Genomic DNA, 22,053 nt, shown 5'->3' with positions numbered 1-22,053 from the left:
TAGAGACTGATTGTGTGCAAGAATCTCAGTGTTAGAAAACTTTTATTTTAAATACTTCGGAAAGTTCTTTCAGAGCAGTATAAATTAGTGCCTGTCTCGGGCCCCTTGCTCCCCCATTCACGTCTCGTGGTCCCGATGGGTTCCTGGACCCTGCTGTAGAGAAGAGTTACGGGTCCCCCCAGCTCCTGATCAGTGGAACCCTTGGCCTCATGCCTGGTAGGCTGAGAAGGCCCAGCTGGGGTTTGAGGTAGGGGAGGCTGAGGCCCTGGGTTCCCACCAGAGGCTGGAGAGCAGGCAGTTGTCCTTTCCTTTCCCGGTGCATGGTAGGGGAGGGTCTCAGGCCTGCGCACCGAAGCCTGAAGGATTCTGCTTCTGCCAGCGCCACAGATCTTCACCTGTGATGGGGGAGGTGGAGTGAGGGTCCATACTGGAATGCAGGACCCCACCATCTTGGGCAGCCCAGGGTGGGCCTGCTCAGACCCAGGCAGCCCCTGCCCTGCCCCTGTCTCCCTCCCAGGGGTCAAGCCAGCACCCAGAGTCAGGCATCAAGGCAAAAACTCACACATCCTGTCCAGCCCCAAGACTGCTGTCCAGCCCAGCTCCTTGAGGGCCAGGCTGGGGTTGGCGTAACAGGCAGCCACATCGCCTTCCCGCCGTGCCACCACCTTGTATGGGATCTGGGAGAGAGGAAGCAGCTATAGCTTAGCTGAGCTGGCCCTGGGAAGGGCCGGGGTCACTGTGGAAGCCAGGGCAGGGGGGGCCGACATGGGGCTGGAGTACAGCCAGCCTACCTTCTGGCCAGAAGCCTTCTCCATGGCCTGGACCATCTGTAGCACTGAATAGCCCGTGCCTGTGCCCAGGTTGTAGATCTGCCCAGGAGAGGAGGACGGTTGGTGGAGCGGGTTGGACTAACTGCCCTCTCTGGACCCCGTCTCCCTCTCCAGACTCGCTTCTCCCTTCTCTCCCTACCCGACAGCCACACTGCTCCTTCAGCTTCCTTAAGGCCGCGATGTGGCCCTTGGCCAGATCCACAACATGGATATAATCCCGGACACCTGCAGAGAGGTGTTGGGTATGGGAGACGTTCAGTACCGTGTCTGTCAGCCCTCACTCTCCCCCGGCTCCCACTCCTGGGTCCTCCTGGTCCTCGGCTCACCTGTGCCATCCTCTGTGTCATAGTCGCTGCCGAAGACATTCAGTACCTCCCGGCGCCCGATCGCCACCTGGAGCGGAGATCAAGTCAGCTCTTCCCAGGCCCTTGGCACCAGCTGCACCCTTCAATCCTAGCCCTGCCCCGCCCCCGCCCTTTCCCCTTACCTGGGAGACATAGGGCATGAGGTTGTTGGGGATGCCCTGGGGATCCTCGCCAATGCAGCCCGAGGCATGGGCACCTATGGGGTTGAAGTACCGCAGCAGCACCGCGTTCCAGGTCTGTGGGACGCAGGTCAGGGGACGTGTGGGGGTGGGGTGAGGGTGCAGGCCCCACGCAGGCGCAATCCTGAGCTCTTTACCTGCACCCCCAGCTCCCCAGCCATGCCTGATCTCTATCCCTGGAAAGTAGCTGGGTCCACCCACCCAGGGCCAGGACATGGGGCGAGTCACTGCAGCTTCCAGAGTCATCCTTCCTCCGGGGTGGGTGGTGCTCAGGATCCCACCCTCAGGTTCACAGGAAGCCTTGAGCCCTTGAAGTGGAACCAGGGCCGGGTCAAGGAGGGCCCTCACCTTGTCTGCCCGGCACAGGTCCCGGATCATTTCCTCGATGAAGAACTTAGACTTGCCGTAGGGGTTGGTACAGCCACCCGTGGGGTGGGCCTCATCCAGGGGCAGGTACTGTGGGTTCCCATACACAGTGGCCGAGCTGCTGAACACCAGGTTCTTCACCCCGTGGGCCCTCATGATCTGGCCACGGAGGGGAGGTGTCAGTGGCCTTTGCCTGGCACATTATTTCCACCCCTGTTCCTCCTCCACAGGGGAGAGGGGCTGAGGTTGGGGCATTCCTGTTTACAGACGGTGAGGCTGGGGCGGAAAGGTAGGGAGAGGTGGAGAGACCTGTGTCTAGAATGGTACAGCTTGGGCCCCGCCTGACTGCCCCCTCTAGGCCCTCATCCAGTGTCTGGTCCTGCCGGCCCGGGTGGGGGCCCGGGTGGGAGCCCGGGCCTCTCGGTGTGTGACCTTGCCGCTTGTCTCACCTCCAGCAGCTGGATGCTTCCGGTCAGGTTAACTTTGTAATAATCGAGAGGCTTCTGCACGGACTCTCCCACTGCCTTGAGGCCCGCGAAGTGGATGACTGCCGTAAAGCTGTGCTGCAGGGGTGAAGCCAGGGTCAGAGGTTGCTGTATAGGCCTGGCCCTTGGCAGTGCCCTCTCCCTGCCTGCCAAGCACCTACCTTCTTAAAGAGACACTGTAGGGCTGCCTGGTCCAAGATGTCCATCTCCTCAAACTCCACAGAGCGGCCTGTAAGCTCTTGAACCCGCTGCAGGCTCTCAGGCATGGAGCCCCTTCCTGGTTGAGCACAGGAGGCCATCAAAGGAGGACGTGGGTCCTGGGCTCCCCAGTGATGAGGGAGACCCACACCCATAGGAAGTGTGGAACCCAGTTTTCCTTCCATCCCCGCCTGAAGCCTGAGCCCCCACCCCCGTGCTCACCACGGATGGCGTTGTGGAAGTTGTCGATGACCACGGGCAAATAGCCGGCTTCAAGCAGCTCCAGCACGGTGTGACTGCCAATGTAGCCAGCCCCGCCCGTCACCAGCACCTTCTCTGCCATTGTACCTGGCCCAGAACACACAGTGTCAGAGGGGGCCGAGACTGCCCGCTCGGGGCCTCTGGCTCACAGCGGAGGGCAGTGGTAGTGTGTCCTGGTGAACAGCGTGGCTCTGGAATCGGCCCCGCTCCATGTCTGGAGGCCATCTCTGGCTGTAGGCCTTGGAGATCACTTATTCTCTCCTGACCTCACTTTCTAGCTCTAAAGGCTGGAGCTTGTAATTGTACAAACGTGATGTGGTAGGTGCCTTGAAAGGCCTGGCACGCCGCACAGGTGGGGAGACTGATGTGTGGGCACCACAATTTCTACTCCCAATTTTCCTGGGACTGAGATGAAACCCAAAGCCTCCAAAGTGTCCGGGGACTAGGCAGTCCTGGCCAGAAGTAAACATCGCAGCAGCACAGGGCCTCCCAAGAGCCCAGCAAGAGGTTCTGCCTGCTCCGATTCAGACCTTCCAGTCCTTCTGCCATCACTAGGTGCAAACTGGCCAGTGATTAATACCTCCTGCTCTAGGCAGAGTCCAGGACTCCCTCTCCCTCAACAGTCAGCTGGGAGGAAGCAGGAAATATACCAAATGGCCCCAGGGTGGGTGCTTTGCCAGGCAGGCAAAGCCCAACTCTGGGGCTGCAGCACCAAGGTCCTGGAATGGGCTCCACCCCAGGTCAATCAGGCTGGCTCAGCCTCTACCAATGCATGCCAGGGCCAGCTGGGTCACTGCCCACTAGGAGCTAAGGATCCCACCCAACTTTGGGCCGCACAGAGACAGGCAGTGTAGACGTGGCCCTGGTTCCGATTCCACTGCCAGGTGTGCACCTCCGCCCTGAACAAACTCTGCGGGCGGGTGGGAGGGTGTGGGGGGAGGAGGTTCCAGACATTCAGGTCTTTCATTCGGTGTGGCCTGGCCGGCAGCCGCCTTCCTCCTGGCTGCCTCAATACCCCCTCTGAGCTTATCCACTCCCACCCACTTAACTGAGCTGCTGCTGCGTGCCAGACTCTGTACCCGTCACTTCTGTATTATTTTCCCGGATTCTCTCAACATCTTGATGGGCCAGGTGTTATGGCTGGCACTTCACCAAGAAGGACACTAAGGTCAGAAAGGTTAAGTAATTTGCCCGAGGACACACAGATGTGATAGTCCGGCTAGAATCCGGATCTCCAGGCTCACAGCTCGCTAATCTCGCGCCAATCCGTTCACCCTTCCCCCTCACCACTGCTTTCAGAGGGACTTTGTTCCGGACGCAGAGGCCGCCCCTACCCCCAGCCCCGTGCGGAAGCCCTAGAAGTGGTCACGGATGGGGTCCCAGGAGGCGGAAAGACTGGTGAGGCCAGCCTCGCCCCGGACCAACGGGGTGACCTCGGACGGCTACCGCCACCTCGGCTTTCCCAGTCCGCAAAATGGAGGGGAGGAGGCGGTGAGCTTCGGGCTGGGATTTGGGCCGTGGCTCCGAGGGGGCCGAACTCGGAGTCCCCGGGTCGGGAATGAATGAACCCGGGCCGCCCTAGCCAAGGCAGCGGGAACTGAAAGCTGCAGGAGCCTGCCCTAGTGGGACTCTACCCAGGACGCGGCGTGGATCCCTGAAACCCTCCCTCGCTCTCCGCGGTGCACCCAGTCCTTCGCGAGCCCGCCAGGCCTCCCACCCATTCGCCTCGCGAACCTGCTCCAGATCGCGCGCGCCCCGCGCTGCCTCCAGCGGCGCCGCCTCCTGCGCCCCGCGTCTGGGTCCCTTTAAGAGCCGACTGCCCCCTGGCCCCGCCCCCTTCACGCCCCCAAGGAAACGTGTCACCTGGGAGCTTGCTATCGGGCGCCGGGAGGACCAAGGGCGCTGTGGCGTTAAGGCGCCTGCGCGGCTCAGTACAGGGGCGAGGGGCGGGGCAGACGAGCCCTGCTCCGCCGGAAATCAGCGACCGCGGGCCCCAGAGGCCGTCAGGGGCGGCGCTGACCGAAGGAAGCTGGTTCTGGGAGGTCGTGCACCTTCCCCTGGCCTCCTCCTCGCGGGGCCGGGGAAGCTCTGCGGCCAAGGTAGAGATCGCGCTGCCGACTGCGCTCAGCCCCCACGCGAACCGCCGGGGATGGTCGGTGTGTCCGCACCCCGCCTCCCAGAGTCGGCTAGAAAATGAGGCGGTGCTTTGGTTTAAAGGAAAGGTGGGGCCAAGTGATGGCATCCTGATGAGCCCGGAGCCTGCGAGCCCGGCCCGGAGTCCAGCAGGGACAGACGGCAGCGCCCATACCCGCACCTCCCTGTCCACAGAGCCAGGGCCCGAGGCAACCACCTCTCCAGGGTGTTCTGGCCAGGCCGGAGCGGGCCCAAAGCCATGGGTTTGCAGTCATTAGGAATTCCGGAATCAGAGAAGATCCAGAGACGTGCGGACTAGTTCCAGGTGTACACGTTCCTTTCAGAATGCCCTGCTGTGGAGAGGTTTTGTTCCCCACCGGTCTCCCCCGTTCCTGCACACACAGCTGCACAACACAGACTGGCACACGCTTTTATGTCATTAGACCTTTAATTACACAAGCTGTGTTCAGAAATCATGTTCAGAGAGGGCATTTTCCAAAGACGCTGGCGTTGGCAGGTGGTCACCAGCGCAGCTCAACCTTCACCCCTTCTGCAAATGTCCTCTGCCACCTTGGGGAAAAACTCCTCCAGGCCCCTCTGCCCTACGGAGTCAGCGATGGCCCCAGAGCCACAGCAGGGCCAGGCTGTGTAGCTTGCTGACGGACCTCACCCAGAGATGGGGCCTGAGCACCAGGGAACTGGGCATTCAACTCCTGGGCGGGTGGGTTCATGGGGAAGGGAGACCCACAGCCCTCCAGGCTTCTCACTCAGACTAGAGTCTAGCAGGGAGGGCCAGAGGCCAAGCAGTTCCTGTCCCTTACCTCCCTTTTGCAGGAGACCTGTGTGTGGACATGCTAGGGAGGTGCCCGCTCCAGTCGATTTCATTCCCATTTCCACATGCCCTTTCCTGAATCATTCACGAGTGCCCCTATTCCCAATGAGTCCCCCAAAGGGGCTTACAGCTTACAGGTAGCCTGAGCCACTTTGGAGCTGGTTTTTCTGTTCAGGGCTTGGCAGATAAAGGTCCCAGCTTCCAGGAGCTTCTGGAGGTTCACACCCTTCGAGAAACAAGAGGATGCTCTAGGTTATGCCATGCCGGCAATATCCAGGGAGACCTTGGACTGGACCCAAACCCAGTCCTGAGAGAGTAATGGTGAAGACAGATGGGTTCTTGTTCTTCTTGTGCTGGGACAGCCCCTGCCTGCAAGGCTGCAGCCTTCTGCCATCTGGGGTGACCCCCCAGGTTCCCCGATGTAAGATGCTTCCGTCTGTGGAATGGTTTCTACTGCTGCCACCAGGGCAGGGATCTCGCCAGTCTTGTTCCGTCCCCGTCTCCAGCACCCAGCGCAGGGCCCGGCCTGCAGCAGTCAGCAAGTGCGGACTGAAGTGATGAAGACTGCCAGGCAGAGCGAGCCAGGAGGGAAGCCCCAACCAAAAGGACCATCCCGAAAACCTGTTCGTGCCAGGAGCTCACATGTACTGGTGTGTACCGTGCGCTCAGCTCTGGGCTGGGCACTCTGCACTTTGCTACCTAGTCATCGCAGCCCCGTGAGAGAGATGCCGCCGGCATTCCCGCTTCTTAGGTCCGGGGAGGTGAAGTCATTTGTCAGTCACACAGCTCGTGAGTGGCAGGACTAGGTTTTAAACCAAGTTCCATCTGGTCCCAAAGCTCAGACGCGATACTGCTTCCAACCCACCACGGAGGGTCCTCACTGACCCTGACAGAGCCCTGGGGAGGGCTGTCTCCTTCTCCGGCCCTCATTTTACATGGAATGAAACAGAGGTCCAGAGGGAACTGATTCAGGTCACGGATGTGGCCCTTTCCCTACACCTTGGTGCCGCCTCTGCTACCTCTTAACTCTCCTCGCTATCACCAAAAAAACCAGTCAACAAAACAATCCGCTTCTGTCCTCCGGCTTCAAGGAGAGTTCTAGTCATTTCAGGGCTGTTGCCACCAGGGGGCAGGTGCGCTTACCGTGTGAATGCCCAAGCCAGACAGCATGTAGACGAGGTCCTCAGTGGCCAAGTTTCCGGATGCCCCCTGTGCATAGGGACAGCCTCCGAGTCCTGCCACAGAAGAGTCCACGACACTCACTCCCATCTGGAATCACAAGGATGGTGAAACATGGGTGTCATTGTGGGGACAAGAGTCTACAAAGCCAGGAGGTCCTTGCAAACCTCCCAATCAATCACTGCCTGAAATTCCACTGAGAGTTACTCCTTCCTTTGGTTAAGGAGTCTGTCAATGTTGGTTTTTTCAAATTAATTAATTTTAAGATTATATTTCTTTGACAGAGAGAGACACAGCGAGAGAAGGAACACAGGCAGGGAGAGTGGGAGAGGGAGAAACAGGCTTCTTGCTGAACAGGGAGCCTGACATGGGGCTCTGTCCTAAGGACCCTGGGATCATGACCTGAGCCGAAGGCAGATACTTAACGACTGAGTCACCCAGGTGCCCCTCAATGGTTCTTTTTAGTTCCTGGAATAATGTGAGTCTTCTTTGTGGACACAGTTTCTTCTGTCAGGGTTATCTTCCCTGGTTCCTTTCATGCTCAACTCCTCACCCTGAAAGGTCTCCCCAGGCCCTTCCTGATCACAAACCTAAAGGAAGCACTACCCACGGTTCAGATTTCAGGCCTCTGTTGTTGCCTGTGATTCATTTACTCCCCACCACCCCCACCTAAGTAAGGCTGCTCTCACTTCAAGTTGGGCCTCTAACCCCAGGCGGCCTATCCCACTTCCCTGGCCAGCGCCGCCCACTTTCCTAATGACGTTTCCCTTCCTCCTCTCCCCTCAAACCTCTCACAGACCTTAACCTGGACAGCTACAATGGAGAAAACAAAGTTACAGAATCATGTGGCTTAGAGACCTGAGCCTCTAGGAAATAACTTAATATTAAAAAAAAACAACAAACAACCAAAAAAGGGGGGGAAAAAAAACCTTAAGAACAAAGACGACCCAGGATTGCTTTAGCAAACCTCAAGGCAACAGGCCAGACTTCAACCAATGTGACAGGAAGGTCAGATACAAGACAGACACAGCCTGTGGTCAGACACAGAACTTTCCTTCTAAGGGGTGGCCAGTTCACAGAATCCTCCTTCCTAGCCCACAAGGAGCAAAACTCGAGGGAAACCCAATCTGAAGCCTCAGTTCAGTCTTTGGGGAGCAGCACCCCTGGAGTGACCTCTGGCTGCCTCTCTGCCTCCCCTGCCCGCTCCCTAAGCCCATGTGCAGTCACAGCACTCGCTGGGCCTGGGGGTGTGTCCTCCCCAAACCCCACCTCAGCCTTTCAGCCCAGGCTGCCCAGTCAGCTTCCTGTTTCCCCTTTTCCAACTGCTTCACTTCCTCACATCCTCCAGGCCTCATTCGGGTCTCTCGTGGCAAATCCACTGTGACCACCCCAGCTGGGACGGAGGCCTTCCTTAGTCACGTGCTTCCTCCCTGCAAGTGACCTGTCCTAACGCATGAGGACTACCACGAAACTCCCTTGACTGTCCCCCTCACACACTTATACAGGCCGGGGTCACGTGTCTGTGTCCTCTGTGGCTGCCCAGGGCCCGGCACACAGGTATCCGTGAGCGCTCACTGAAAGAACCCTAGCTGGACTGCCACTATGTCCTCCCGGAGGATGGACACGCGCCTTTCTCCTCGGACCCACCTTACCTGCAGGGCCATCAAGGTGTTGGCCAGGGCCTGGCCGTAGGTGTCATGGCAGTGGACAGCTAGGGCAGCCACAGGCACCTCGTGCATGACCGCAGACAGCATGTCCTTCATGACCCCAGGAGTGCCCACACCGATGGTGTCCCCCAGGGAGATCTCATAGCAGCCCATCGAGTACATCTTCTTGGTGACCTGGGGGAGCAAGCAAGCAAGCACTTGGAGGACATCAGATTCCTCAAGCCAGGAGTCCAAGACCTCAGAAGCAGGGGTCCTGGGCCTGTGCAGGACATCTCCCTGTCTGAAACGCTAAATTCCTGTCTGATCGTAGGCTCCTTACAACTCTGAATGGGGACGAAAACCCCCACTCTACTCACTAGGAAGCAGAGATGGAAGGAACAGAGCTGGCCCCTAGAGCAAGCCTGGCCTGCAAGCCCGAGCTTTCCTCCCACCCTCCCCGACCCCCGTGGCCTCTGACTTCACATGTCACCTCCACACCCTGCGTCAAGCCAACAACCAGAATCGGGAAAGTGCACTCCTCTCACAGAACTGTCTTCAGTAAGATCTGCGACCTCGTGGGTCTGAGCAGCTATTTTCAACAGAAGTACCTAACTCTTTAAACTTTCAGAAGGTCATCTGCAAATCCCTGAAATCACTCAGAAACCAGTGCAACGTGTGCCCCTCTTGAGGAGATGTTGCCCCACACAGCGCTGCCACAGGTGGACGGTGTGACAGGGCAGGGATGCAGAGGACACTCAGCACAGGCCTGCCAGGCACATGGACTGGCAAGCACCCCACTGCCCGGGCAGCAGACTGAGGACAGCGGGTGGAGGCAGAAGCCACAGGGAAGGGGCCGACTCGGGAGCGACACACGCTGGGGCCCCATCCCAGTTTGGCTGCTTCCTGGCTTGGGGAGTGCCCGCAAAGGGCTGATCCTTTTGGAGCTTCCATCTCTCCTTCCAAGAAGCAGTGGCGAGGCTTTGCGGGACGGCAGGGAGGGCAGGCGGAACAGGAGGCTGGGACAGGGCACAGGGGCCACTCTCAGGGAGCACCCACTCCTTGTGAGCACCGCTCTCTCCTTGCTATGCAGGAAGGGCGGGGGGAGGGGGTCTGTTTCCTCGCTTGAGAAACGGACTAACAATAACACCAAATTTGCACGGTGACTTTGACAACTAAGGGGCATATGCCCTTGGGTTGCTCAGAGCCGATTCCCACACTGCGCTCTCCTCAGTGCTGACTTGGTTCCTGCTCGGAGGACAGCGAGGGCAAGGAACTTCTGGGAGCCTGGGCAGGGAGCCCCTCCACGGACCACCTCAACTATCCTGTCCACTGACCAGACCGCAAACTGAGTCAGAGGCGTTCCGGGCTGGGGCAGAGGGTAGGGCTTCAAGCGTGCTAGGAGGTGGGCCTCCAGGAGCAAGTGCTGGGCGGTGCTCCCAGAGGGGTGCGATGAAGGAGCTGCGGGAACGAATGACATCAGTGACCCACCGGGAAAGGGTGGTGAGGGGAACCTCACAAGCAGGCAAGGCAGACAGCCCTTGGAAAACCCCTGGCCCGATATACACACACCTCAGCTACTTTGGCCGGGGAGATCTTCCCTTCATAGGGGCATCCAAGCACACAGGAAACATACCTGCGGGAGGACAGGGGAGGGATGGTGTCAGGGCCCCTGAGCTCCCAGGCCCGCAGGGCTGACCCGGGTAGCTGTCTGACAGTCATCTCTGAAGCCCGGCAAGTTCAAATGCCTGGGGGAAAGGCAGATCCCTTAGTGGGGGGAGGCAGGGCAGAACACACAAGGAGCGCACACAGGGCCAGGAGGGGGCCGCGGAGAGCCAGGGCAGGGAAGGGATGGGCCGCCTCAGCTGCTTGCTGGGGAAGCTGGGGCTGCACAGGCCTGAGTAGAGAAGCAAGCCGGAGAGGACAGTGAGCAGCCATCCGAGCCGTAAGGCATTGAGATAAAGCAGAACATGTGCCACAGGGTAGCTGTGGCCCCTACTCCCAGGAGGGCACGGAGGACAGATGAAACCAAGCAGGAACAAAAGGGCTGGGCTGGCCTGAGGGCCAAGGATCGGCTGCTCCAGTGAGCTGCCCGAGGATTCACACTCATTTATTCGACGGATACTGAGAGAGCTGCCCACTATGTGCCCGGCACTGGGCCATGCAGTGAAAAGACGGACAAGGTCCCTACGCTCATGGAGGTTATTTCCAGTTAGAGAGCGAGCTGATGGAAGGGCAAACGAAAGAACGAACGGGTGAGATGATCTCAGAGAGATGCGCCATGAAGGGAAGAATGGCAGTGCGGCGGGAGCAAGGAGAGGAGGCTGGCCGTAGCCAGGGTGGCCGGTGAAGACCTCCAGGCCGTGACACGGGAGCGGAGGAGGGGAGCAGGTGGCAGGAGCCACTAGGAGAGCATCCCAGGCAGAGAGCAGAGCAGTGTGGAGCCGGGATGGTAGAGAGGATGTGCTCAAGCCTCAGAAGGACGGAAGAGCTGGGCACAGACAACCAGCGACAGAGAACACAGCACGTGGCTGGACAGGTGGACGCAGGCCGATCACGGCGCCCTGCCGGCTATGGGAAGGAGTTAGGATCTTTGGATCTTGGTGGGCTTCTGTTCCCACCTGCCCTGTTGGAGCTAAGGCCCCACTGAGACCTCTTAGAGTTTGGCAAACTGTTCAGCATGTGAGAAGCATCACAAATGTTGGCTGGATACATCATCTCGGGCCCAAAGATCTGAGTGTTTTCCCAACTTCCTTTTCCTCCTTGTTCTCCAGTCACTGCTGAGCAAGGAGAAGGGAGATGCTGATAACGAGCACAGGCTTCAGTCAGGCAGACCCCACGGGCCCCTGCTTCTCCATGTACCACCCCCCTCCCCAGCCACCCACCCCTTGCTTCCCCAGCACCCTGGCGGGCTGGCCCTGCACTGCAGGAGGGAACCCACCATGAACTGTCGCACGTGGGCTCTGCCCTCACAGGGCGCAGGGTCCACCGGGAGTGGGAGGCAGGGAAGACGTTAACATGAAGCCAAACGCTCTGTCAGAGGACATCCAGAGGGCCCTGAGAGCCCAACGAGGGGTACTAACAACAGCTGAGGGCCAGAAAAAGCTTCCTGGAGAAGCCAGAGGATGAGGAGAGTTAGCCTGGACAAGTAGGATGTAGGATAGGAGAGCACTGAGTCTATGGAAAGCACGTGCAAAGGCCCAGAGGCAAGAGAGTGGGAGCATGGAAGTAAGGACTGAAGTTCCAGTCAGGGTGGAATGCAGTGAGCTGAGGAAGCAGGGCTGGACGGTTAGCAGCAGCGGACGAGGCTGCAGACAAAGGCAGTGTCTCGGAAGCCAGGTGGGAAGTCCAGAGTCGGGGCATCACTGACAGGTTTTAACCAGGGAGTGAGGTGATCACACGTGCACTTTCTGAAAGAGCACGCTGGCTGCAGTGTGGACGGTGTACGACCTCACAGCCGACTCTTCGGCCTTCCTGAGCCAGTTCTGTCCTCTGGAAGCAGGTACAGCCCTGCTTGCTGGGTGACCATGGGGTCACAGTCAGATAACACAGGGACGATGCCTAGCACTCCTGGTGTGAAAGATGTGATGCTGGAGACCTAGAAGCCGAGAGGGTTCCTCAGACCTGTGTGGATGGGGGTGCTGGAGCCGGGATTCATCTGACCTCCACAGACTCCGGGGAGTGTCCTGTCCTGCTGGATTCCTCTGGGGAACAGACCCCAAAACCAGGTTTGGAGAAAGCACTTGCCAGGATTTCTTCTGACCACATCTACTCGAGGAGAGAAGTCAAGGTGTGGAGTGTAGGCAGCCTGTGCTCAGGATAAGGAGTTTGTAGGGGGAAGGTGGCTTGAGTCAGAGCCTGGCCACTTCTCCAGAATGGTTCTGAGGAGAAGGCAGGCGGCACTGACAGGGGCTGACTCACCCGCGCACGGGGATACCGGCGGCCCGAGCCGCCCTCAGGATCTCGTCAGATCGCTGTAAACTCTCCTCAATGGAGCAATTGGTGTTCTTCTTGGTGAACAGCTCTGAGGCAGCTCCAAAGATGGTCACCTCCTTGGCTCCAGCCGCAATCTGCCAATAGCCGGGTGAATTCCTTTCAGCTTTTTTCTCTTTGAGGAACACCAGCGTTGGCAAAGTGGCAAAAACCCTTGTCTTACAGTGAATTTTATAACACACAAATATCATGAGTTGAACTGTGCGCCACCCCCCACCGCCAAAAAAAGGTCTGTACAAGTCCTAATCCCCAGTACCTCCGAATGTGGCCTTATTTGGAAACAGGGGAGGTGCAGAAGTAACTAGTTAAAATGAGGTCATAGCGGTTCTGACTCCAGTAGGACTGGCATCCTTCTACGATGGAGGCCAGTGAAGACAGAGGCGGGACGGGAGTGAGGTGAGTGAGGGCTGCCAGTCTTCACCAGAAGCTAGGACAGCCACGTCCTCTCAGCCCTCCGGAGGGACCAGTGGTATTTGGAGGAACCAAGTACCCCCGGGGTTTCAGACTTTTTGCCTCCAGAGCTGTGAGAGAATACATTTCTGTTGTCTTAAGGCACCTAAGCTTTTGGTATTTTCTCATGGCAGCCCTAGGAATGAACACAGTGAATTCTAGTCCCATCGAAGAACACAACCACCCTCCGCCTTCCTCCAGGGCCCGGCACTGCTGCTGTCCTCACCGTCCTGGGTGTCACTCTTACGAACAGCTTTCTGGGGCGCCTGGGTGGCTCAATGGGTTAAAGCTTCTGCCTTCGGCTTGGGTCATGATCCCAGGGTCCTGGGATCGAGCTCCGCATTGGGCTCTCTGCTCAGTGGGGAGCCTGCTTCCCCGTCTCTCTCTGCCTGCCTCTGGCTACTTGTGATAAATCTCTCTCTCTGTCAAATAAATAAATAAATAATAAAATCTTTTAAAAAATTATATATATATATATATATATATATATATATATATATATATATACACATGTATGTATATATATATATATATAGAACAGCTTTCTGCCTAAATTCAGAATCAGCATCCCCAGGGACGTTCTGGTGCAACACTCCAGGAAAGATGGCAGATACTAGCAACCACTATGGGGAGCACAATCTTCTCTAAAGAGGAAATGGATAACAACAACAAGAGCTAATATTTACTGGGCACTTACTTTCTCCAAGCTTCTCGGTGAGTAATACAGGTGCATTCTAGCCTCTGAAATCCTTCCAGCATTAGGTACTATGATCAGCCCTAATTTATAGGCATAATCTGAGGCTCAGAGAGGTTAAACAGCTGGTCAAGGTCAGAGAGCTGGGGGTGGCAGGGCCAGGACTGCCTTGGGTCTGTCTGACAGTGCTCATCATTACTGGAGGCAAGCCCTTCAGACAGACGGCCCAGGACAGGGACTAGGCCCAGCAACAAGACAGGGACCAACATCATCAATCTCATTTCAGGGGCCCCCTGCCATCAAGCGAGTCTCTTACCGCTGCCTGGAAGCCTTTGATATTCGGGGTCAGGACTGGGTAGTTGATGCCAGGAAATTTCTGGATGCCCTTCAAAACTTCAGCATTGTCAGCCATCTGGGAGCCAAAGGAGACATCACCAGGTCACTGCCAAGGCAGGCAGAGCGCTCAGGTAGAAAAAACGTTTTTATCACACAATCTCTGTTGTCTAGAACCCTTGGAGAAGGAGTCCTTTTTGCAGAGCTGTCTCTCTCCAGTGCTTTTACTCTTTCTTTGACCGCTGATGGGCCCAAGGCTCCTTGGTGCAGCAAGCCCCCCAATTTCTCTCTACGGCTAATACTGATAGCTTCTCACAAGCGGCGACACCACTACCAGCCATTTACTGAGAAACTCTGTGTTACTTAAGGCTCAGCTGAAACAGGATCTCTCTTCCCACCTGATTGTTTCTGTGAACCAGGAATCATCTGTCTTTCCCTTTTACAAACACAGACACCACATCTCTAGACAGGGCTAGAGATTCTAGACTTCCAGAGCCAGAAGAGGCTTGAGAGGCCACCCTAAGCTTGGAGAGGGGAAGACCTCACCAAGGTCCCCAAGCAAGTCAGGGCCAAAGCCAAGACGGAATCCAAGCCTCCTGCCTTCTGGGTGATGGTCTTCTGCTGCCCCATGCTTACAGAAGTCACGAGAGCAAGCCAGAGGTCTGGCTTCCCAACGCCTACTTACTTCCAGGGCAAATGCAAAATGCAAATGCAAAACTTCACATCTGTCTCATCTGAGAAAGGCTTATTACTGAGGGCTGGGGCTCACCTGGGGAACCCACTTGGGGGATACAAAGCTGGTGGCTTCTATAACGGGGAGTCCTGCTTCAGAAAGCATGTCTATCAGCTTGATTTTTGTAGAAGTAGATACGATATTCTGTGATGGAGAAACAAACACCAGAAAAGGTAGGTCAGTGAAGTGGGAATCAAATGGTCTCAGCCACAGTGCCTGTTAGTCCAAAGCTTGGCTACAGTGTGCACTTCGCTATCTCGACTTCCAGACAAGCACGAATCCACGTGAAATTCAGGCCAACAGGTGGGGGACAGCTTCAAGTTCTACAGATAGCATTTTGCAGTGGAGGCAGCTTCTCGCCTGGAGAGGACTAAATGTGTATATGTAAACAATAGTTTTCTATCATAAAGCCTTTTTCTTAACTGTTTCTTGATTTATGACCCCATCATAAACAAACCGAGAGCCATGTGCCGTGGCCTGAAAGGGCAGTGATGACTAACCCTCTGTCTGGGTCCCCTTTTCCGTCTCCGAACTGGCACCAGACCTTATCCTCCCATGGTTGGCCTCCGGTTTCTTTCTCTCCCTCCCCCACCATGCCTAGTTGCTCATTAGATTCTACCGTTCTCTCTTTCCAAATCTACTACCATTCCTCCCTGTATGTTATGGCATGGTCTCACTCTACCAATTCATCTCACACAGGAGTCTTTCTAAAACAGTCTCCATTGTTTCAGTCTCCTGCTCAAAAGCCTTCCATGGCTCCCTAGTGCTTACAGGATTAGGTAAAAAAATTCCAAGAACTCAAAGTCTTTCTCACCAGGCCCTTTCACACCAACCCCATCAATTTCTCTCCCATTACTTCACCTTAATCCATCCCATAAGTAATTTCTGAGAGCCCTTCATGTTCCAGGCATGGTGCTAGGTGCTAGGGATACAGCAGTGGGCAGAACAGACACAATTCAGCCCTCACAGAACTTTTAGTTTATTGTTATCAATAAGTTATTACTATGGAAGCTACGCCTTCCAAAAAAAGAAAAAGTTTTTCTGATTGAAAAAATAATGCACAATTATTTCAGAAAACATGCCCAAAACAAATAAAAACATCCTTAAAATCTCCCAGAGATAAAACTAGTTACATCATGATAATGTGACTTTCTAGATCTGTGCAGTCCAATATATTAGACACTTGCCATAAGTGGTTATTTAAATTTACATTAATTTAAATTACATAAAAACAAAATTTCAGGGGCACCTGGGTGGCTCAGTGGTTAAAGCCTCTGCCTTTGGCTCAGGTCATGTTCTCAGGGTCCTGGGATCGAGCCCTGCATCAGGCTCTCTGCTCACTGCTTCCCCCTCTCTCTCTCTGTCTGCCTCTCAGCCTACTTGTGATCTCTTTCTCTGTCAAATAAATAAATAAAATCTTAAAAAACAAAAAAAAAACCAAAAAACCCCCCAAAAACAAAATTTCAGTTCCCCAGCTACAGTAGTCACATTTCAAGTGCTCAAAACCCACGTGTCCAAGACAGCTCACATCTAGAACGTTTCCATCCTCACAGAAAGTGCTACCGGAAAGCACTGTTCTAGATCCTTCTCTAGGCAGATGTTCCCACAGATGTATAAGCTTTTTGTTTTACATAAAAGTGCAAGAGAAAGAAAATGCCTATGATTTTATAATCTGTTCAGTCATTTAACATACTCTTATATTAGTACAGCTTCCTAAGCCATTTAATGAAGTCATTAAAGTACATTTGAGCTAACTTTCTCCACACTGAGCACTGAGGTGGTTTCCAACTGTTTTATTACAACGAGTTGTGAGGAGCATCTCTAAGGCTAAGTCTTTGCATGTGGCCTTTATGACGTCCTTTGGATAAGTCCCCTCATGTGGAACTGGAATTGCCAGATGAAGGGCATCCCCTCACCTTCTGTCTACTCTCCTGCGGCCTTTCCCATCTGGCCTGCCGCACGGGGCCTGAGACGGACGGGGCAACACCACACCTGATGTGCCACCGTCTTAGATTGCTGTACTGTCTGTCACCCTGCCCCGCCTGGCCTCCTCGACTTCTCGACTTTGCTTGGCGTCAGCTGGGGCGATCTGATCTGGCACAGCTCTGTCCCTCCCTCTGCGCCCACCACAGGCAACGCTCACTGCTCGAAAAACCTCTTTTGGTTGATTCCCATCTTTACCTTTTCATTCTGTAGTCCATCTCGGGCACCAACTTCCACAATTTTCACTCGCTTTGGGAAAGTACCCAGAGAAGAGGTGCTGACCTTTGGTTTAAAAGAGGAAACAAAAAGGGACGGGAGAAGATTGTCACAATTCTCCAAGGAGACAAATCTAAAAGGACGGATCCATCTTCGTTGAGACAGGACGCAGTATCTCTCACTGTAAGCACGACATATCTCTCACATTTGGTCAGTTTTAGAAGGAAAAACATAAAGAACAAAAGGGTTCACTGAGGAATGGGCAGGAGATTCCTGATCCTAGTACCGGCTCATTTCCAAAGGCCCGTCTGCCAGCTGAGCATGTAGGTTGTTTCTTCCACAAACCTATTTGCACCTCCCCAAAGAGAACTGTTTAAATTCTAAAGCCCGTCTGGCTTCATGCTTTCTCAGTAAAAAGCCACACATGTATTCTATTGCTTAAGCCAGAACCTGACTCATCCCCTTACCCCACTCCCCGTGGGCTGGAAGGTTCTTATCATTTGGTTCCTGCTGATCTCAGTGAACTCATGACTTGTTTCTACTGTCCCACATCTCCCAGTGAACTCCTTACTTGTCCTGACTCCCTCACAATCCGCCCCCCGCCAGTTGAGGGTCCCTATACTGTAGCCCCAGTGGCCTTTCTCCCACAGCAGGGCCCCAAGGCTTACTGCTCCCTCTGCCCAGAATGCTCTTCCACATCTGGCTCCTTCTCATCTTTCAGCCAGATGGGCCTCCTCTGACTGCCCTTTGTAAAGCTGCCGATTCCCTGACCCTCAACATTTTCTATTTCAAAACTCTAATTCCCGGGGCTTTCAGCTCAGGTCATGGTCTCAGGGTTGTGAGACTGAGCCCTGCATCAGGCTCCGCTCTGGGTATGGAGCCTGCTTGAGATGCCCTGTCCAGGAATAGCAAATAAATGCATGAAGGGCATAGCCACCCCGGGGGAAGGGCAATTCCTAGGTATGGGAAGCAGTAGTTAGTCTTGGACTTTGTGGAGCTTGGGGGAAGGAGGAGGACTTGTTCTGTTACAGTCACAGGCTGGGTGATGACAAGGAGTGCGTCTGGGGAGAGAGGACACCAACAGCTGCAGACAGTAAAAAAAAAGGCTTTTCCATTTAAAGTCTGCCCCAAGGGACGCCTGGGTGGCTCAGTTGGTTAAGCGGCTGCCTTCGGCTCAGGTCATGATCCTAGCGTCCTGGGATCGAGTCCCATATCCAGCTCCTTGCTCGGCGGGGAGCCTGCTTCTCCCTCTGCCTCTGCCTACTTGTGATCTTTCTCTGTCTCTCTCTCTGACAAATAAATAAATAAAATCTTTAAAAAAAAAAAAAAAAGTCTGCCCCAAATCCTCTCCACCTTACCCCCAAGCAATATGAAGCTTCTTTTCCCTCTTTTCTCTGTTCTTAATATTGTAACTCTTCAAATTAACTTTGCTTTACCAGATTTAATCCGGTAAATCTGGCAGGATAAACATACTGCAGTGGGACAAGGGGAGAAGTGCACTCGGTAATCTACTAAGGATCCCAAACTCCTGAAACCCTTAAGGAAGCGCTCCCTGCTACAGATCAGTTGGAACTTGAACAACTCACCTGAACTGGCCTTGCCTTCAGCCAGCAAAACTTCCTAGAGACTAAAATGATGAGCCATTAAATTGCATGAAGTCAACAGGCTAGGCTGTAGGTCCCTGCCAGTTGAATGTCCCTATAACAGGGTTGTTCAGCCTTTGCTGATACACTGCCCTAAGTCGATCCCACTGGAATGTAATCTGCGTGAGGCAGGGACTTTGTTTTATCCATTGCTGTAATTCTAAGGCCCTGGGACGTAACAGGGGCTTGAGAGTTAACTGTTGGATGTTGTCAAAAGCACGCAAGACCTGCTTCCAAGCTCCTTTTACGAAAACGGAACAAACTTAATTCCATGTCCTATGGGGCACCTGGGTGGCTAGGTTCCTTAAGCGTCTGCCTTCAGCTCCGGTCATGATCCCAGAGTCCTGGGACTAAGCCCCGCATCGAGCTCCCTGCTTGGCAGGAAGCCTGCTTCTCCCTCTTCCACTCCCCCTGCTTCTGTTCCCTCTCTCACTGTGTCTCTGTCAAATAAATAAATAAAATCTTAAAAAAAAAAATTCCACATCCTTCCCCATAACAACTCTTCACATAATAATAAAACAATCACATTTATTAAGCACTTATTAAGCCAGGCACTCGTAAGAGCCTTTTATACATTAACCTTCATCAACCTCTCAACCTTATTTGGTAGGAACTATTACAATCTCCATATACAATCTCCTTTCATTTACTGTGAAAAATATGAAGCCCAGAGATTAAGTAACTTTCCCAAGATCACATGGTTAGCTGGGTCACGAGTCATTATCTGAACCTGGCAGTGTTGATCTACAGCGCTGGCTCTTAACCCCTGGGCCACGTTGCCTCTTTGCCACCTTTCTGCCCTCCGCACCCTCCTCCCCACCACCAGTATTCTCTTGTCTTGGTTAAACACCCAGTTCATTCCCTCCGTACAGCCCTGCTCACAGATGATCTCCTCTACCACAGAAGTCCAGGGCCAAGCCTCCTGAGCTATGGCCTATCTACACCAATAGCTAATACCAACTAAAGCCCAGTGCTAACTTCAGGATCTGGACCTCATTTAGTACCTACATGGCAGGGACTATTATTATCTCAACTTCATACAGGAAGAAACAGCCTCCAAAAGATTCTCCAAAATCACACAGCTAGCAAGTGACGTCTGGCCTTGAACCACCTGTTTCTGACACCAAGCCTCTGCTAGGAACTCCACGGAGAGTCTGTGACCACCACCTCATTACACCAGGAATTTTTTCAAAGCATATTAATATCCACCATCTCATGTAATTTTCTAAGTCTTCCAAGTTGGAAGTACGATCTTTATTTTACACATTAATGGTTGGTAGGGGGAAGGAGGGCCAGTGGCGCAATGGATGTTTGGTAGGGGGGGTGGCCTAGTAGATATTAAAGTGGTTTTCTGAGGGCCCACTTGCCAAGATACTGTGATCTCCCCACTACACACTTAACAACGCCTCCTAAATTAAAGCAAAAATAACGCACCTCATTTATCACTTACTATGAGCTAAAGCAATGTCAGATGCTTTACCTCCACTTCCCTTAACCTCCAAAGAACTCAGGTAATGTTTACCCATGTTATAAACGAGAAAACTGAGGTTTAGAGAGCAAACAACAGTCATGCGACCTAGAAAGTGGCAGAACCACGGGGACACCACAGCTTCAGCGTTAGCCAAAACCATTTCTTCAACCCCTCGTTCAACTAGGTCTCCTACACTTTCCCTCCAGTCACTGAGCAGCTGTGGGGGAAACATCAGGATCCAACATGCCCAAAGAACAATTCCAAGGCAATCAGTCGCACATGGTCCTAAGTCCCCAAACGCAGCAAGAGCTGGAAATGCAGGCCTAGGGAGGGGGAGGGCCTCGCTTTTTCCACTCGGAACTGGAAGATTGTACGTGTCACTACTGAGGAGCTTGGAGAGCTCGGAACTCAGAGGAAGAAGGTGCCAGGGTCGCCGCGAAGAGACTTAGACGGAATCAAGACACCTCGGGTGGCGCCCCAGGTCTCCACGACCCGAGCAAGTCTTTCCCCATCTCTGAGCCTCACTCTCCCCATGACCCTCAAGAGATGTGGGCGGGACAAAGATCCGAGACTCCGAGGCCCTCCCGACAGTGGCCTGGGCAACTGTCCGGCTTCGCCTCTCAGAGAGCTGCCGCCACAGGCAGGGCCCCGACCCCGACTGTCACGGTGCCTGCAGGGCCACCCCTCGGCGGGCCGGGGCACTTACAGCCCGGAGAGACGCTAAGCCCACCAGTCTCCGCGGCAGCGCGTTCCTCATTGTCGCCATCTTGACCCAGCTTCCCCCACCGCCCCCAGCTGAGTCCCACGTGACCGCCGACAGCCGGGTGGGCGTGCCCCGCGTTTGGGGGCGGTGCTTCTGGAGCAACAAGATGACGCCCTACGAGGGCCGTTTCCTGCTTCTAGGTTTTCATTCCTTTTGGGCAGGTTTTTTTTTTCATCCATTATGTTTTTTCTGAGTGCTTTCTACTTGCCATGGCAAAGTGAAGCGAGGACTATGAAAATGAACAAAAAATAATCAAGTGGTTTAGAGTTTGGGAGCTCTGGGAAGACATTAATAATCACACAATTAGTTGCATAATTACCACCTTTCGCAATAAAAGACGGAGCATTACTATTTGCCATGCGCTGTTCTGAGCTCTTCGGCCGTGTTAACTCTTCCATCACGATCACCAGGATTCAAACGCAGGCAGTCGACGGGAGGGAGAGACAGAGCGCGCGCGCGCTCTAGTGAGCGAGAAACATCCTTTGATTTCATCCTTTTTAAAATGGGTAAGATTTATCCAGGTAAAGAAGACACAAGAAAAGCTTTCCAGAGAACATAACATATGTCAAGACCCTGAGGCAAAGCAATTGAATGCTTAGAGCGTGTTTTTCAGCCATGTTGTACCTCATTAACTGGTTATAACATTAATCTAATGGGTGCCAACTTAAAAAAAAAAAAAAGCATTGGAGTGTACTGCGTAAGTAATAAAGTTAAGTATTGCTTTGCAAATCTTGTTTGTTGTTTTATTTGTCAACCAGATTGCAATGTAGGCTTACTGTAGGCTGCAATTAGAAATGTTTGGGGGAAAAATTGTTTTAGGAAGATGGAAAGAAGGCCAGAATGATTGCAGAGCTGCGAGGGAGTAGGGACAGACTTCCCATTAAGATGGGAGAGATTGACAGGGACCATACCACCGACTTTGGAGAACACATAGCAATTCATTTAATGGATTTTAAGCAAAGAGATGATCAAATTTTCATTTCGTGATTAGTCACTGTGGCTACTGGGTGGGTGGATATCCAAATGTTAAGTACACTGACTGGCATTCTTAGGGGAGCAAAGAGGGTAACTGTCCCTGCCTCCAGGGGGCTCAGATTTTAGCTACAGAGAGAACAAGACCTGATAAGTGTTCTGTTTTGCTTCTGCAGCACCCAAAATTCCCTCCGTCGTAACAGACCTGTACTCACAGAATTCTCAAACCTGCAGCTAGAGGACTGAACACGACCCAAAACTACTAGCATGACATTTATTTCAAAATATTTGTGTGTGATGTTCATGACTATTATTTTTGACTTTCAAGAAT

General features: G+C 53.9%; 2 protein-coding genes across 3 annotated transcripts; both read right to left on the bottom strand.

Moving 5' to 3' along the window:
- Nucleotides 1-31: 31 nt before the first annotated feature.
- Nucleotides 32-4,599, bottom strand: GALE (UDP-galactose-4-epimerase). Its single transcript, XM_045992752.1, has 11 exons — nt 4,419-4,599; nt 2,646-2,771; nt 2,387-2,502; nt 2,190-2,303; nt 1,723-1,899; nt 1,318-1,431; nt 1,157-1,223; nt 970-1,055; nt 792-869; nt 563-677; nt 32-395 (listed from the first exon to the last, which is right to left on the bottom strand). The coding sequence occupies exons 2-11, from the start codon at nt 2,764-2,766 to the stop codon at nt 337-339; spliced, it is 1,047 nt and encodes a 348-aa protein (XP_045848708.1). The 5' UTR covers nt 2,767-2,771; nt 4,419-4,599; the 3' UTR covers nt 32-336.
- Nucleotides 4,600-5,241: 642 nt separating this feature from the next.
- HMGCL (3-hydroxy-3-methylglutaryl-CoA lyase) lies at nt 5,242-20,787 on the bottom strand. 2 transcript variants are annotated; one of them, XM_046007794.1, is made up of 10 exons: nt 20,694-20,786; nt 18,460-18,500; nt 16,856-16,939; nt 14,711-14,818; nt 13,925-14,020; nt 12,393-12,541; nt 10,044-10,107; nt 8,481-8,669; nt 6,793-6,918; nt 5,242-5,875 (listed from the first exon to the last, which is right to left on the bottom strand). In XM_046007794.1, exons 4-10 carry the CDS (start codon nt 14,777-14,779, stop codon nt 5,774-5,776), a joined length of 795 nt encoding a protein of 264 aa, XP_045863750.1. In that variant the 5' UTR covers nt 14,780-14,818; nt 16,856-16,939; nt 18,460-18,500; nt 20,694-20,786; the 3' UTR covers nt 5,242-5,773. The 2 variants fall into 2 exon arrangements, with proteins under 2 accessions (XP_045863750.1, XP_045863743.1); XM_046007787.1 differs by lacking the exon at nt 18,460-18,500 and having other exon boundaries at nt 20,694-20,787.
- Between the last annotated feature and the right edge of the window lie 1,266 nt (nt 20,788-22,053).

This window comes from Meles meles, chromosome 1 (genome assembly GCF_922984935.1).
Source record: "Meles meles chromosome 1, mMelMel3.1 paternal haplotype, whole genome shotgun sequence".
NCBI classification, from domain to species: Eukaryota; Metazoa; Chordata; class Mammalia; order Carnivora; family Mustelidae; genus Meles; species Meles meles.
Note: the sequence above shows the minus strand (reverse complement) of the source record. Positions and strands in the feature narration are given on the sequence as shown.